The following is a 15,541-nucleotide window of genomic DNA, read 5'->3' as shown; positions in this document are numbered from 1 at the left end:
AGTTTTGATGTAGTTTCCTTATTCACCAAGGTTCCTGTACCTGACACCATTGCAATCATTGAAGACTTGGTTCATCAAGGACTAAACACTGAGGTACCCCCCCTGGTGAGACACTGTTTAACCAATACATACTTCACTTGGAATGGAACTTTCTACAAACAAACTGAGGGCACCCCAATGGGCTCCCCCCTTTCTCCAGTTATAGCTAACATTTTCATGGAGAAATTTGAGACTGACGCCATCCAGACTGCCACTCTGCGCCCAACCTTATGGAAGAGGTACGTGGATGACACTTTTGTCATCTGGCCACATGGCCGGCCTGCTCTAGACAAATTCTTCGACCACATCAATTCCATACACCCAGCCATCAGATTTACCATGGAAGTCGAAATAGATGGCAAGATACCTTTTTTGGATGTCCTAATTAAAAAGAGACCTGATGGTTCAATGAGCCACTCTGTCTACAGGAAAGCTACCCATACGGATGCTTATCTGAAACCGGATTCCCACCACCATCCATCACAGAAGAATTCTCTCATCAAGACTCTGTATCATAGAGCCCAATGCATATCCGACCAGGAACACATAAGCAGTGAACTCAAGCACGTACACCAAGCTCTTAGGGCTAATGGTTACTCCGACTATACAATCCGCAAAGCTATCACTCAAACCATGAAGAAGAACCCTCTTGAGGAGCCTTTCAAAACCATCACTTTACCCTACATTGCTGGGATCACAAAAAAGATCTCCAAAATCTTGAATAAACACAAGATCCAGGTCCGTTTCAACACATTACATAAAATCCGTGATCTGGTTCCGTCTGTAAAAGATGTGATTCCGGACATACAATACCCTGGTGTCTACAAACTAAGTTGCCTCTGTGGTAGTAGTTACATTGGAGAAACCAAACGCCATATCTCGGACCGCATTCGTGAACATAAAGCAGACCTTAAACACGGTAGGACCAACACCTCGGCCGTAGCAGATCATTGTTCTAATTCAGTAGGCTCACATGCCATTGACTTTTCCAAGACGGAGGTTCTTTGTAAGCCATCTGGCTTCCATGAGAGATTCGTTCATGAGGCTATCCACATATACAAACACAGAGACAATTTCAACCGAGAAGATGGATTCTATCTTAGCAATCATTGGAAAGATTTGATAAATCATTTCAGTTCTTGATTGATTGTTCACGCTTACAGTGCCTTTCAGACAGCATACATAAAAACAAATTTCGTCTCCCCCCTCCTCTTTTCAAAAAATAGATGGACTAGTCCTGGCAAACTGCCATCGTTGCGCGTGACGCAAACGTTATTTTTTATATATATAAATAAATATGCCGTTTTCAAAATAAATTTATGCAAACCGACACACCTGATGATGACCGTTTGAGTTATGGTCGAAACGTCGTGAGAATTTTTTATTGTTTTATATATATTTTGTTATTTTGTTGTTTCTCTTCAACGTGACTTTACCGAAAAAACTAAGAATATGAAATAGCAATCTGTTTTCCCTTCTTCACTATGTATACACGAGTGTGAGTGTATGTAACTGAATTTAATGTTGAAACATTGGGGCAAGTTTCTTAAATCCCTGTCCACCCAACAGGAGAAATGGTTCACACTGAAGTCGATCGGCAGGTTGTGTGTGGTACGGTAAAGTGTGGGTGCCCCCACCAGCTCCAAGTTGTCTGGTCAGCATGGATGAGTAGACCAAATACCCTCCAGAGAGGCTGTCGAGAGCTCCCTCCAGATGAGGCCCCTCCGTCAGTTGTCGTGTGAGCAAGAAATTGCAGAGCGGCACCTTTATCTTTAGTGTCCTCCGACATTCCAAACACTCAAAAATGCAGAGGGCTAAACATCTCAACAAATACCCATCGTGAAGATGTCCTGTGTTGTTCATTGGCGTCATTATTATTATTACCTTGATTTGGTTATACGATGAATTTGATGTAGCATTGTTGTGGGTCGGAGATGTCAAAGATGTCCTCTACACGGGTTTCCCTGAAGCAGAAGAACAAAGTTATAGAATTCGTATAAAAAATGCCGTCTTTTGTTCGTGTAAGTCGAGTAACTTCCCATTGTCCAAGAGGGAATAATTTCTCACAAACTGCGACTCCTGGCGGTGAGCGTCTGCGTATTGCTGCCAGCTTGTCATTCGGCAGTAAAGTTAATGTCGTGTGCTCGGTGTGTCGATATCAAATATGGGCGACAGGGGAGCGTATTGGCAACAGCGTGAAGGGGCTGGGTTCGATTCCCGCCTGGGGTGCACCTTTCTCTGTGTAAATTTGTTTTTATATCTGCACGCGTTTCCTCCAGGCTCTCCGGCATCTTCCTATGGGCGAAAAAAAACCCCCAACGTCACTTGTATCGTCCAAAAACATCGCAATGCCGAAACATGACCTGCAAATTAGTCAGATGAGATTCAACACTTTGTAACATACCCTGCAGTTCGTTCGGGCATTCCTGGGTAGACGATGAACCTTGACCTCTGTGACATTGCGGCGAATGGCTCCACCTGCCGGCAATGACGTCGAATAAGCCAGCACGTGCTCTGCAAGCCTCGGGTCGCGATATGCCAATTCTACGATAAATCTTTCGATATAAGGACCCACGATCATCAGAATCAGAAAGGGTTTTATTCGCCATGTAAGTTCACACCGACACGGAATTTACTTTGGCAGGATGGTGCATACATTCAACATATAGGAATCTAAAATCTTAAATAAGTTTTAAACAAGTCTTACTATAATAAGGGTTAAAAGTCTAACACCAAGGGGCTGAAGTATATAAAATTAAATAAATATCGAATATAAAATAGCTTTAAGATATAATTTAAAAATAAAAAAATACAAATAGGGTAACATAGTTAATATCGGCAAGGTGTCGTTATGTAGATCAAATGTTAAAAACAGTGTTAGCCCTTGGCCTTGTTTAACAGGCCAGCAGCAGATGGGAAGAAACTGTTTTTATGGCATGAGGTTTTGGTCCTGATGGACCGAAGCCTTCTGCCGGAGGGGAGTAGCTGAAACAGAGAGTGTCCAGGGTGGGAGAAATCGGCCATAATCTTCCTCGCTCGCCTCATGGACCTTGTCGTGTGCAGGTCCTCGAGGGTTGGTAGATTGCAGGCAATTACCTTCTCAGCAGTGTGGATGATACGCTGCAGTCTGCTCTTGTCCTTGGCAGTGGCAGCAGCGTACCAGACGGTTATGGAGGAGGTGAGGATGGATTCAATGATCGCTGTATAGAATTGCACCATCATTGTCGTTGGCAGGTTTAATTTCTTCAGCTGCCGTAGAAAGTACATCCTCTGTTGAGCTTTCTTGGTGAGGGAGCTGATGTTCAATTCCCACTTGAGGTCCCGGGAGAGAATAGTGCCCAGGAAGTGGAAGGACTCTACAATTTTGACTGGGGAGTCTAACAGGGTGATGGGGGTGAGTGGTGCTGTATTCTTCCTAAAGTCCACAACCATCTCAACTGTCTTTAGAGCATTTAGCTCTAAATAAAATATTGCCATGTGCGTGTTTGTCGTATTATTTCATCTGGAAATATTCCATCTCCCCAAACTAAATACCCAGAAAATAACACTCTTTTTAGACCACAACACAAGTGGCCTTCATCATGTGTTGTGGCCGAAACGTCGTGATTTTTTGTTTTATTTTTTTACCTACGTGACTTTACCGAATATAACCAAAGAGTATGGATCCTTGCAGTCACGAAAGTTTCAAATCTAGAACTCTTTTTAGATTTAAATAACATTATACTCCATTACATTAGTGGCTTTGCTAATTGTTATTCGCAGTTTTTACGGCATGACGATGAAAATGCTCGTAATTAATGGAATTATGTGATGATTGCTTGTTTAAGCATGTGCCTTTAAAGCGTGATGTCGAGTGTAAAGCTACAATGATGAGAAGGCTGGTGGCAGGATTGTCATACTGCTGTGGAGTTAAATAACTCTTAAGCAATCTTGATTTTTACACGAGGTACAGCAAAGCACAAAAGCAAGACGATAAAAATGCGAAGTTCAAGTAAAAAAGCATGGAAATCTGATATCGCGATAATCGTATCGTGGATTAGTATCGTATCGTGAGAATCGTAATCGCGATATGGTTTCGATCTTGAGCCAACGTGGCCAGTCCGAGCCACGCCCCTTGGCATTTGTACAAAGTGCACCCAGAAATACTGTGATCCGCAAGCGAATTTATACAAATTGTACCCAATAAGTGTTTACTGCACTCAACCCACTTGGAATGCACTCCGAGCTCGTCAGATCTCGAAAGCTGAGCAAGTTCGAGCCTGGATAGTGATGGTCATGCTTCCATTGTAATGTGCTTCCCGGCTCGCACGACTTCTATGCTACCCGCATTCACCAAACAAACCAGCGTGGTTAAACGTGGTGGGGAGCCCCTCATCCGCTAGTGCATTTACAAAAAGGCAGCACATGCACAAGTGTCAATACAGGAAGCTCACCCGCTCAATTATAAAGCGCCAAAGGTACCCACCATTAAACCTCACAGAGCCATAGTAAACATGTTATGCTGCTTGCGTTGGCAATTGTGCACAAGCTAATCACATTCGTCAATAACACTACCTTTATAGCAGCATAACATGTTTACTATGATATGAATAGATGACATGCGTATTGTTATACGAAGATAATAAAAACAATTGAGGCAATATTAACATTCTTGGTTCTTTCGGTAAACAATATTTTTATTATTTTATTGTTTCCTTTCTACGTGACTTTACCGGAAGAACCAATAATATGAATCCCTGCAGTCACGAAAGCTTTACATCAATAATAACATGTTAATAATAACATGTTAATAATAACATGCTAATAACTTCCAAAGGGATTGACTTTGGACTTGGGCCAGAAGCCTGTGTTTTTATTCGTCATATCCCCCCCTCTCATAATCCCTCACTTCTGTCGGTTCTGGCACCGTGACTCCCCTTCCACAAATCGTTCACCACGACTTTCTCCACAGCCAGAAGTTGTGGTCTAGCGTTTGTTGACCACGTGATCGTGACGTCACGAGGCCGGGGCGCCGTCGTGACGCGTTTTGGATCCGGGTCGCTCCCGTTTCTCGGTGGGGCCGTGTCTGTGCTGGTTATTGTATTTATTTACGTCTCAAATGTCGCTGTTTTGTTTTTAAGTATCGTCGTGTGCTCCTTGAGGTGGCGAGCTAGCACGGTTGAAGATTGTGGTTAAGGGCGCCGCGGGCCTGAAGGACGAAGCGTCTAGGCCTGAGGCGTACCCTTCTTCAGGCAACAGTGACAACGTTTATATTTATCAAATTAATATTGTTTATGTACCGATCTTTATCAGTCCATTGCTAGATGAATGCCTCTCCACGCCTTGTCGGCCGTGGTGTTTGAGCATACGCTGGTCGGTGGAGGTTGGTGAAGTGATTATAAAACAACGCTGGTAAAGGCGCAGCCCTGCAATTGCCTGCGCACTCCACTGCGGGTGGTAGAACCTCCACTACAGAGTCCCATCGAGAGATTATTTTGGCCTACTCTTCCACGCTGATCAGATGTCTCAGGAGAGGAATAACATTAACTGATAATATAAGTAACCGCCAAAATAACAATAGTAAAATATTAACTACAGTATAAAACAGTTGATTACAACAGTTATAACAGTAGTCAACTCCCTGTCCCTATCATCACCATTCCTTGCCATCCCTTCCCCTCCCCAAGTCTCTAACCCCATCCCTTTTCCCCATCAGACAATATTAATGTACAATTTACAATTCTTGTTAAACGCTTTGACACAAGCGCTATATAAAATCCTAGATAAGCTAATACTGCTATGCGCTAAAACATTTAGTGCATTAACGTTGGTAGTATTGAAGGTAAAACCACAACGTTAACAGTTTTAACATAAACTATTGAGTCATATTGTTGATCAAAAGACAATTTGCTATTATAACTGTAATTTATAATAAGAACTGTTAATGTGTATATGATATATGTGTAACTTCTAGAGTCTTACGCTTATTTACCTAGGAAACGTCACAGTCTCATGCCCTTTTCAGGAGGCTTCTGTCACGTTTTCACAGTAGATGGCGATGTTATGAGTAATCCAAATCGAGTAATTGCATGTAACTTCTCATAATTTGAATGTTTGGCCAATACCAATTACATTGTATATTATTTTAGCTATAGGAGGAATTCGGATAATCAGAAAAAAAACTCGATGCAGAAGTGGGCGGAGCTAGTGATGTTAATGATAAATTAGCATGTTAATGTCAGATCGGAGAGCCACCGTGACGTTGAGGTCGGCATCCGTAGGTGGCCACGTTGGCGCGAGAAATTCAACCTGTTAATGTGAAATCAGTGAGCCGAAGCCACGGGGAAAAAATAAAAATTAACATCGGAAGGTGGCAGGAAGGGAACATCACAGCCAGTTATGACTTAATCTGCTTGATAACGTCCTTCCAATGATTGCTAGGTTTGTACCCATCTTTTCGGTTGTAATTGTGTCTGTATATATGGATGGCTTCATGAACGAATCTTTGTTGATAGCCAGTGGGTTTGCAGAGTACCTTCGTCTTCGAGAAATCAATTTCGTGTGAGCCCACCGCATTAAAACAATGATCAGCCACGGCCGAGGTATTGGTCCTAACGTGTTTCAGATCTGCCTTGTGCTCACGAACATGGTCCGAGACATGTCGCTTAGTTTCCCTAATGTAACTACTGTCGCAAACAGCTTAGTTTGTAGACGCCGGGGTATTGCAGGTCAGGGATCGCATCCTTCACAGATGGGATCAGTTCACGAATTTTATGTACTGTTTCAAATCGAACCTGGATCTTGCGTTCATGATTTTGGAAAACTTTTTTGGTGACACCTGCTATGTATGGCAAGGTGATGTTTTTTATTGGGTCCTCAGATGGTTCTTTTCCAACGCTTGGGGTGATAGCTTTACGGATTGTGTAGTCTGAATATCCATTCATCTTGAGAGCTTGTTGTACGTGTTCCAGTTCACTGGCTAGGTGATGATGGTCGGAAATGCATCGAGCTCTATGGTGTAAAGTTTTGATGAGGGAATTCTTCTGGGATGGATGGTGGTAGGAGTGAGGTTTTAGGTATGCATCCGTATTGGTGGCTTTCCTGTAGACAGTGTCCCATTGAGCCATCTGGTCTCTTTTCGATTAAAACATCCAAGAATGGTAGCTTGCCATCCTTTTCCACTTCCATGGTGAATTTGATGGCTGGGTGTATGGAATTCATGTGGTTGAGGAATTGGTTCAGAGCTGGTCGCCCATTTGTATTGTAATAGTTGCTTGTGCTGTAATGGTGACATTGTCATTAGTGACCAATGTAATGACCAATCTAATTTAATGATGTTATTTGTAGTGCAATATTCATAAAGTAGGACTGAGTAACTAAAATGTGGTTATGATGTTCTAGGTAATCTGGGTTTATATGTCAGGACAAAATTGCTAACTATCCTTAATGTTACAATCGTGTAGTCGTTAACGTTTACTTCAGAGCAGAATGCATACTTAGATATGAATTAAACTCGAGATTAAAGTTATGGTGTTGATTATTGGCGAACAGCAGTTCAACTGGGTTGACTCAATCCGCTTTGTACGACTCTCCAAATATAGGAGATAAACCTGTTAGGCATTTATCAGTCTTTTAAGTAAACGTTTCATCCAATCTCACAAGCTTTACTTTCTGGTCTGTTAATGTTTAGCCCATTCACAAGTGACTTCTTCCTTTGTCAGACATTCAATATACAATGTGATAACCATTTTTAAATCATAAAATAAAAAGCTGTACGTGTTGTTGGTCACATTGTCAGGATTCCTCTCTGTTATAATACATTACAAGTACAGGTGTACCAGAAATAAATAAGTGTTCATGTTTACCAACGTAGCCAAATAACTTTTGCCTGGCAGGCTATAAGTTGCAGTTTAAAGACAGCCATCATCCATCCCAATCACAAAACCCACTTATCACAAAAGTGAGTTTTGTGAAAGTGAGACCAGACCCAACAATCTTCTCCAGGAGTTGAAGTTGGTGGATATTAGCAACTGCACATTACGTCTTCATATTTTGATGAGGTTTTGGGTTAGCACACATCTGGGGTAACATTTACAATGAGTATAATTTTCATTGCTGGTATTGTTTGATGTTCTGTGAGTTCTGGGTGCAATGAAGTCAGGACTTCCGATAATTCTGTATACATATATAAAAAGGTGGTAAAGCATTGTTAGAGTTATTAAACCCAAAATAAAAACATTGCTTTTCTAACTGTATTTTGGCAATGTGTGTTGAAGGCGCATATATTTTTTCTATCAGTCACTCTTGCAAAGGTGATAGTTTAATCGCTTTAGCCAAATGCCACTGTAAAACATACATTGCACATTTGAAATACTCGACTCGTATCTTGCCCTGTGTAAACAGTACATGCGAGTATGACAATACTGTTCAGTTGAAACCGTAGAGAACGCTCACTGATAAGGCGCTTTGTGCACCAACTGATACTTTACTGCAAGAGACAGAAGGCTGGGATAAAGCTTTTGAAGGGAAATTGAAAATTTGCATGTGCCTTATTTCTGTCATCTTACCTGGCAAGTATTGTGATTCCCACCTTCTTTGCGTCTAAAAGTGGGGAATGTTATCGTGTATGTCTGTGCTTGTGTGAAATGACACATCTGTGCTCTTACGCCATACAGGGCAGCGCTGGCTGGTTCCTGCCATGGGCTGGGAGGAGGTGGAGCCGGGCCCCATGCTGGCAGCCGTGCTCGTGGCCGTGGCACTGGTGCTCGCATGGCTCTCCACCTATGTGGAGGACAGCTCCGAGCAGCTCTTCCGCTCCATCGTCAGCAGCTCACCCATCGGCTCTTCCGGCTCCTCCACCAGTGTCAGCGCCGCCGCCTCTCCTACCGAGCCGTCGACGTCGGCCGAACCCGGCGCCCTCTTGATCAGGAGCGTGGCACCGGCACGATCCCCGGCTGAGCCGCAAGCCAGCGGGGGTGACACAGAGAGTGACGGAAGCACTGGGAACAAAGTGGGAGAGGGCGATTCCTCAGACAGTGCTCGCAGCCAAAACGGAACCTCCATTGACGCCACTAGTGCCAGCGACGGGGAGGAAGGTGCCTCTGTGCCGATGGATGACGGAGCAGAGGCGACGGCAGGGAGGGAGGATCCATTGAATGTGACGGGCCTTCGCAAGAGGATCCGGCTCGACGCGACGCAGGGCAGCGGGACAGGCGAGGTTGAAAGCCCACGCAGCGACCCCCGTGAAGTGCGACCCGGGGATGTGCAGCTTCGACTCAAGTTTCTGAATGACTCTGAGAGGATCATCCGTGTCATGCCAGAAGACACCATCGCCTTCCTTAAAACGTGAGCTCCGCGCACTGCTTTCACATTTGTTTAGGTGTGAATTTACCCAAGATAACATTTTAGTAGCAGAGAAAGGTTTTACCTCTTCTATACATGGAAACCTGTATGTGGCATTTTACATTGGAATATAAGCATTTAATTTGTTTTTAATATAATGTAAGGCTGGACATTGTTATACTCCTTTTTTGCAGTCAGAAGGTGCATTATTGTATGTTAAACAATTTTATTTCGGTGATTGAAGTTACCTGATGAAAATGGGCTATATTCTATGCCTAATTAAGAATGTTTTTTCGTGATTCCGCACCCACATAATTAGTGTTTTTCTTCCAGGACACACTTCCCTGGGCAGGAGGAGCACGTGAAGCTCATTTACCGGGGGCAGCTACTTCGAGACCCTAAGCGCACCCTCGAGTCTCTGGGCATTGCCGCAGACGCCGTGCTGCACTGCCAGCTGGCGCGGCGCTCTGCCAGTGGCCTCACGGGGCCCATGGGGGGCAGCCCGGGACCTGCAGAGGGCGGCAGAGTCGAGCCGACGGATGTACCGCAGCAGGGTGCGGCAGGCAGCACGTCGGTCGGCCTGCACGTACTCGTCATCCCAGTGTTCACACTCGCGCTGTGTGCCGGCTTGTACGCTTGCGCCAACCTGCGACCCTATCTGTCTGTTCCAGCCGCGGCCTCAATTGCCGCGGTGACGCTTGTTGCCGGGGCGGTGGTGTACGTCGCTTGTCGGTCATAAAATAGTAAAGGAGGTGGGAAATCGATACAAAGTTTTCTCCCAGGGCTTCGGCATAATTTTTCCGTTTGGATTTAGCCAACGCAGATCATCCACTGCTCAATGGAATAATTTCACACAAATTGTGCAGTTATGCTCGTCACAGTGACCCACCTATGGCACATTAAAACGAAAAGGTCACTTGTTGCCTTAACTGGTTTGTGACCTGTGGTGAGGTTTGTATTTCAGATAATGCATGAGAAACAATGCAAGGAGGCTATGTTTTATTTCCTTGGATGCAACTTTCATGCATTAGGATCATCCAAAACAATTGTATCATTTTTGGTCAGTTATGTAAGAGATCCGTTGGTTCATCTTACACATTTTACATTGACCGATGGTCACCACATATTGCAATGCAAATGAGTTACAGCCTTTGGCTTACATTTTGCAAACTTTTATAGAAATTAGATTTTGAGTAGAGCAGGTCGCTGAAGCTAAATATATGCATTTGAATGTCACTCAACAACTAAACTTAATGTTTAAGTGATTGTGTGCAATATGAGTCCACATGTGTTGGTGTGGGTTACTGGATGATTTGGAGAGTTTCCGTATTGGTTCCTGTGCTTCTTTGGTTGAAATCGATGCGGACTCTGCCATACGGGACTTTTAAGATTTCTGAACTGATGTGCGTCCTGTGCATTAAGGAGTATTGTGGACGTGTGAGCTCTGCGGTGTGTGGGTGCCACCCTGTGGTGAGATTGCCACGTGCTCATTCCCACACGAGCGACACCAACCTGATAATACAAGCAGAATTGCCCCACTGTGTATGCTACGCAAACAATGTCAACTCGTATTGAATGCGGCACGCCTCTCAACGTGTGGTGTGAAAGGTGCGGTAGAATTTATATTATGATGGTGATAGACTCCTACCCTTCACCTCCAGGCCAAGTTTGTTCCCCACCACTCTGTATGTTGGGTGTGGGAGTCCCACTACGTATATTCCTGCATCTTTGGTGGTGGTTGAGTAAATGAAGCTCCCCTTGGTGCTGTGTTTATATTGGCCATTAATTCACTTAAAAAGTAGTGAATTGGGAATAAGTGAAAAACCTGCATGTCAGTGAGATGTAAGCAGAAAGTCAAAAACCCCAAATAGCATATAGCCAATAGACAGTTGTAAATTAACCATATGAGGTGATTACTGTTACTTTGATGTCACTTTTGAGATTCCAGTGATGTGAGAATGTATACTTTTGTTTTCCTCCAAATTACTTTGATCAATAATTTAGTTTGGGCCTGTAAGTCAACTGTGGCTCAATGTGAGCTATTTCGTATTTTATTTGAAAGTAACCTTGCAAAGTTCTTCAAACTAATTTAGTGTGACTGGTCACTGAGACTAAAACTTTTTTTTCCCAATGGAATTACAGCCCATGTTCAACCTTTGATATTTAGGTTTCTGAGTTATGTTATTAAATGTTTTGGGGTATTTTCTAGGATTGTTAATCGATTATCAGTTTTTCAGTTATGGTTTTCAGAATCAAATATGGATTCCTAAAGTCACGGAATTAATTACGGAATTCCGTTCAATGTTAGTAGTGGTTGAACCTATTGGCACGCACGAACGTTCAAATGTGATTGGTCGGCAGCAGCCATTGAGGCACCAACGGCAAGGCTCATCGGTCACTGTGATACAGACAGAGACACGGCTGGGTGTTTATGTTTTTCGCATATTTTTTGTCATTGTTAACGCTAAAAAAACCCAACTTGAAATCCTGATTATGGGCCCATCACAGCTCCCTTGGCAAGTGTGGAAAACTGAGATGTCAATATAATTTGTAACTGCAGTCAGTTCATCCAGAATGAAACCTGCCTCATTGAAGCCTGATTGTAAACTCACACTCTTGCATTCGATGGTAAATGGTATAGCTTAAACTTTCTATGTAGAGGTATAATTCCTCAAGCATTACCTACGTAATTAACAGCGCCACATTTAAAATGTCCTTTTATCCTGGGAGTTGGAGTAACAATAATTGATCGACAATTTTAAGCATTATTCTTTGCTATTAAAAACGTTCAGTCGCTTAGAAATCTTGGGCTTTGAATATATTTGGATCATGAAGGTTAAGTACGTGTTATATTCATGTGCGTTTGAAAGTACTGCAGTGGCTAAAGTCCCACAAACAAATCTCATGAATGCTCCAATTGCCTGTGCTGGCTGGGTTCCTTCACTTTTACTGACGAGGGTGCCCAGAGACACCTAATTATTATAACGATCTGTCCAGAAGAGTAATTTATCTACACACGTATGTACGCATGGTGTGTTGCATAGGAATAGGAAGCGAAAAGGAATTGATCACGTATGCATTTCACATGACTTAATAGAACACTTGTGAAGTATGAAGGAATGACTGCCATTTAGCCAAATGGAGTTAATTATAGGGATGTCGAATGTAGTATTTCGAAAGGAAATGTATTACAAAAACTAAATGGTGACCTATTTTAATTTACAATTTAGTCAATATTTGGATAGGTGCGCCGCTCGGAACATGGTGCAGACAAAAAAAATACATCTGGCACTTACTGGGTTTGCGGTTCTCATAAACATTTGAACATTGGTGGAGCACCTTGGCGGTTGAGCTTGGCGCATCTCGAGACTGCGTGCGCTTTGTTGGTTGCCACAGGAACTGTGGCTTCGCATCGTCATTATTCCTGCTTTGCTCTTGTGCTGTGAGCATGCTGTGCGTCGTCTCGCCTATGTCGATTGTTTTCTGCCCTCCACACTCGTGCCATGATCTCATCGCTTTGGCCCACGTCTCGCCACGTTGCCACGTGAAAGTCAAATAGCTCCACTTGACTTCGACTCTTTTTTTACGCAGTTTTGTTGTCAAGACTCGAGTCGAGTAGTCGCACCCGTAAGATTTAGTTACTATGTTCGTCAAGTAATGGACAAACGTGCCCGTGGATGCATGGTCTTTACCTAAAGACGTTCACCTAAATAATGAAACGCAGGTCAAATAAGAGAGATGAGCGAATCGAATTACAGCTGCGTAACGCACACATGCCCAGCACATGACCCTGTTTTGGAAAGTTGATTTTTACTCGTGGGGTCATTTCGGTGCTCGTGAAATGAGAAGCAGTGTCAGACCCCTAGTTTTGGCTTCTTGTGTTGAATTTACCCATGGCAGCAATATATTGCAAACGTAAGATTGCTTTGTCTACAGGGGATGCTTAGGCCAATTACAACAATACGCTAAAACGTGCTTGTGATGCATATACAGCAACATGACAGCCGTTAAGATTTGTTCAATCGGGGAACGTGGTGACACCAAAGCACGAGCAGGAACGGTTTCTAGATGTAACACGTTAGTGAATGTTTCTTTAAAGTAATCGTCGCAACTTTTCATTTCGGATGTACGTCATTCCAAAGAGTGTCTTGTACTTGACATTGGCATTGGTGTAAAACGATATTTGGTCTTAAAATTGACAGAAATTCTATATTCTGGTCAGGGCTTTCTTGGACTCCATTCAACCTAAGATGTGCTGCTGCAAAGCTCGTGAGACGTGGGCTTGTAGCCAGTGTGAGGCACCTTCAACTCTCAGACAAGTTGTGAAAACTCGAAATGCTTCGCTCACATTGAGAGATGAGGCTCAGACTGCTCCACTGTACCGATATGCTGGCCCCGAGGCACATTCCTGTGGGTTACGTTTTAAACATCGGAGGAATGAATGAGAAAATTAACGCACAGTCCCGCGTTGCACAACTCTATAATGTGTTTAATTTATTGAGAAAAATGCAATTGACAAAATGGGATCACTGCAATCGATTAAGAAAAAACCTTTACCCCACGTTGTCAGCAGTGTTCCAAACTATTTTCTTGGGCTGAATGGAGTTTGCTTACAGCCTCGATTGAGATGAGATGAACGTATATTTTTTTATTATTTGTAAACAGTAGGTATGTTGTATCTTCTTAGTTGTGTTGGAATAATTATGCATGATAACATTTATTCCACATTCATGTAAATAGCGCACACCAAGGCTTGCGTGTTCCGAATGTGCAGTGTACCACGCTCGCACTGCAGCACAGTGCAGTCCACTTATGACGGTGCTGCGGTGTTTTTGTTCAGAATTATTTTATTGTAAATACTTGGTGTGCAGTTGGAACAGCTCATTTTAGAGCCTTCTTCAGAGACCCATTTTAATCTGAGAATGCCGCGACGTAATCCGTTTTAGTGGGGTTTTTATTTGTAATTCACATTTTGCATTTTATTCCATTGGTGTAGGAAAACTGTCAAGCTGCGAACGTGAGAAACACGAGGCAATGTTTCTAACTTATTCAAGCTTCCGATCTATTAAAGAGACTCTGCAAACCTTTTACTTAAATGTGAGGCTAGCTTGAGTAGTTGTGTTTAGCGCAAGCCTCAGCCCCTCGCCATGCACACCAGGAGTTACTCGTCTCCATTGTGTGCGAGGTATCGCAGGATCAGCCTCGGTCCTCTTTTTGTTTGAATGCTCTGCTGCACCAGCTAACGTTGCTTGGTAATATAGGAATTCGTGTGCAATCGGGAGTTGACTCGCGAGGGTTTCCTGGTGTGATGCTTATGGAAACCGCGATGTCTTTTGTACATTTGTTTTCACATTGGTGTTGACAGGGTTGTGCTTCTCACGCACCGTGTGCATCAGTCGGGAGTGTTGTCACTCGTGGACCCACATTTCCTTTTCGTCGTGAAATGTACGTGGGAAGGGAAAACATGTAGAGCTCTACTCCATATCATGACAGCCATACTTGGTGCGTGTGGTTTTTGTTGTCCAATTAAAGACAGGAACTCACAAAGCTCGACCGCCAGCAGCCGTGGTCAGACTGCGTCATTTCTGTCGGACTCGTGTGCCGTGGTATCGAGTTGCAGGCGGAGTGGTTTGGTAGTGGGGTTTGGAGAGAGACGGTGACGCTTGGACATTGTGGAGACCAATACGAGAGCGAGGTTGGTGGGGAGGGGGGAGTGAGGTTTGAGAGGATGACTGAAGAGGGACGCTTTGGAAGTGTGGAGAGCAATAAGACACAGATGTGAGTGCGGTGGCGGGGGGCAGTGATATCGGTGATGTTTGAGTGACTCGAGAGGACGCCTCTGACGTACATAACGTATTGGCACAATGAATTCCGCCGATTCCAAGTGATTGCGAATCACTGCTCTCTTCGCATGGCTTGGTGTGGGGAACCTTTGAGTCGGCAACTTCTCGGGGTTGGTGGGTCACGTAGATGTCAACGAGAGAGGCCTTCACAATCAGGAGTCGGCAGTACATCGTCGGATTTTCTCAAAACTGCCATTTCCACCGATACAAACTAATTTATAAACAGGGCAGACTGAGGGTTGCCTATTGGTCATCAGGAATGATTTTAGCCTTGACGTAATGGCACTCAACGTTCATTTGTCTCTTTAGTCGTTGATTTATCGGAATAAATGCAGCCA

At 43.6% G+C, this 15,541-nt stretch overlaps 1 protein-coding gene across 1 annotated transcript; it reads left to right on the top strand.

Annotated features, from left to right (window-relative positions):
• The first annotated feature begins 4,961 nt into the window (after positions 1–4,961).
• Positions 4,962–14,919, top strand: LOC116948742 (transmembrane and ubiquitin-like domain-containing protein 2). The gene is made up of 3 exons (XM_032965779.2): positions 4,962–5,092; positions 8,694–9,363; positions 9,694–14,919. Exons 2-3 carry the CDS (start codon positions 8,717–8,719, stop codon positions 10,097–10,099), a joined length of 1,053 nt encoding a protein of 350 aa, XP_032821670.1. The 5' UTR covers positions 4,962–5,092; positions 8,694–8,716; the 3' UTR covers positions 10,100–14,919.
• The last annotated feature ends 622 nt before the right edge of the window (positions 14,920–15,541 follow it).

The sequence above is a fragment of the Petromyzon marinus genome, chromosome 34 (genome assembly GCF_048934315.1).
Source record: "Petromyzon marinus isolate PM22_M1 ecotype Great Lakes invasive population chromosome 34, UKy_Petmar_22M1.pri1.0, whole genome shotgun sequence".
In the NCBI taxonomy this organism is placed as follows: Eukaryota; Metazoa; Chordata; class Hyperoartia; order Petromyzontiformes; family Petromyzontidae; genus Petromyzon; species Petromyzon marinus.
Note: the sequence above shows the minus strand (reverse complement) of the source record. Positions and strands in the feature narration are given on the sequence as shown.

Coding starts and splice junctions, on each gene's coding strand:
- LOC116948742 (XM_032965779.2), top strand. CDS start 8,717: ATGGGCTGGGAGGAGGTGGAGCCGGGCCCCATGCTGGCAGCCGTGCTC. Junction 9,364..9,693: donor ACCATCGCCTTCCTTAAAAC/GTGAGCTCCGCG, acceptor TTTTTCTTCCAG/GACACACTTCCCTGGGCAGG.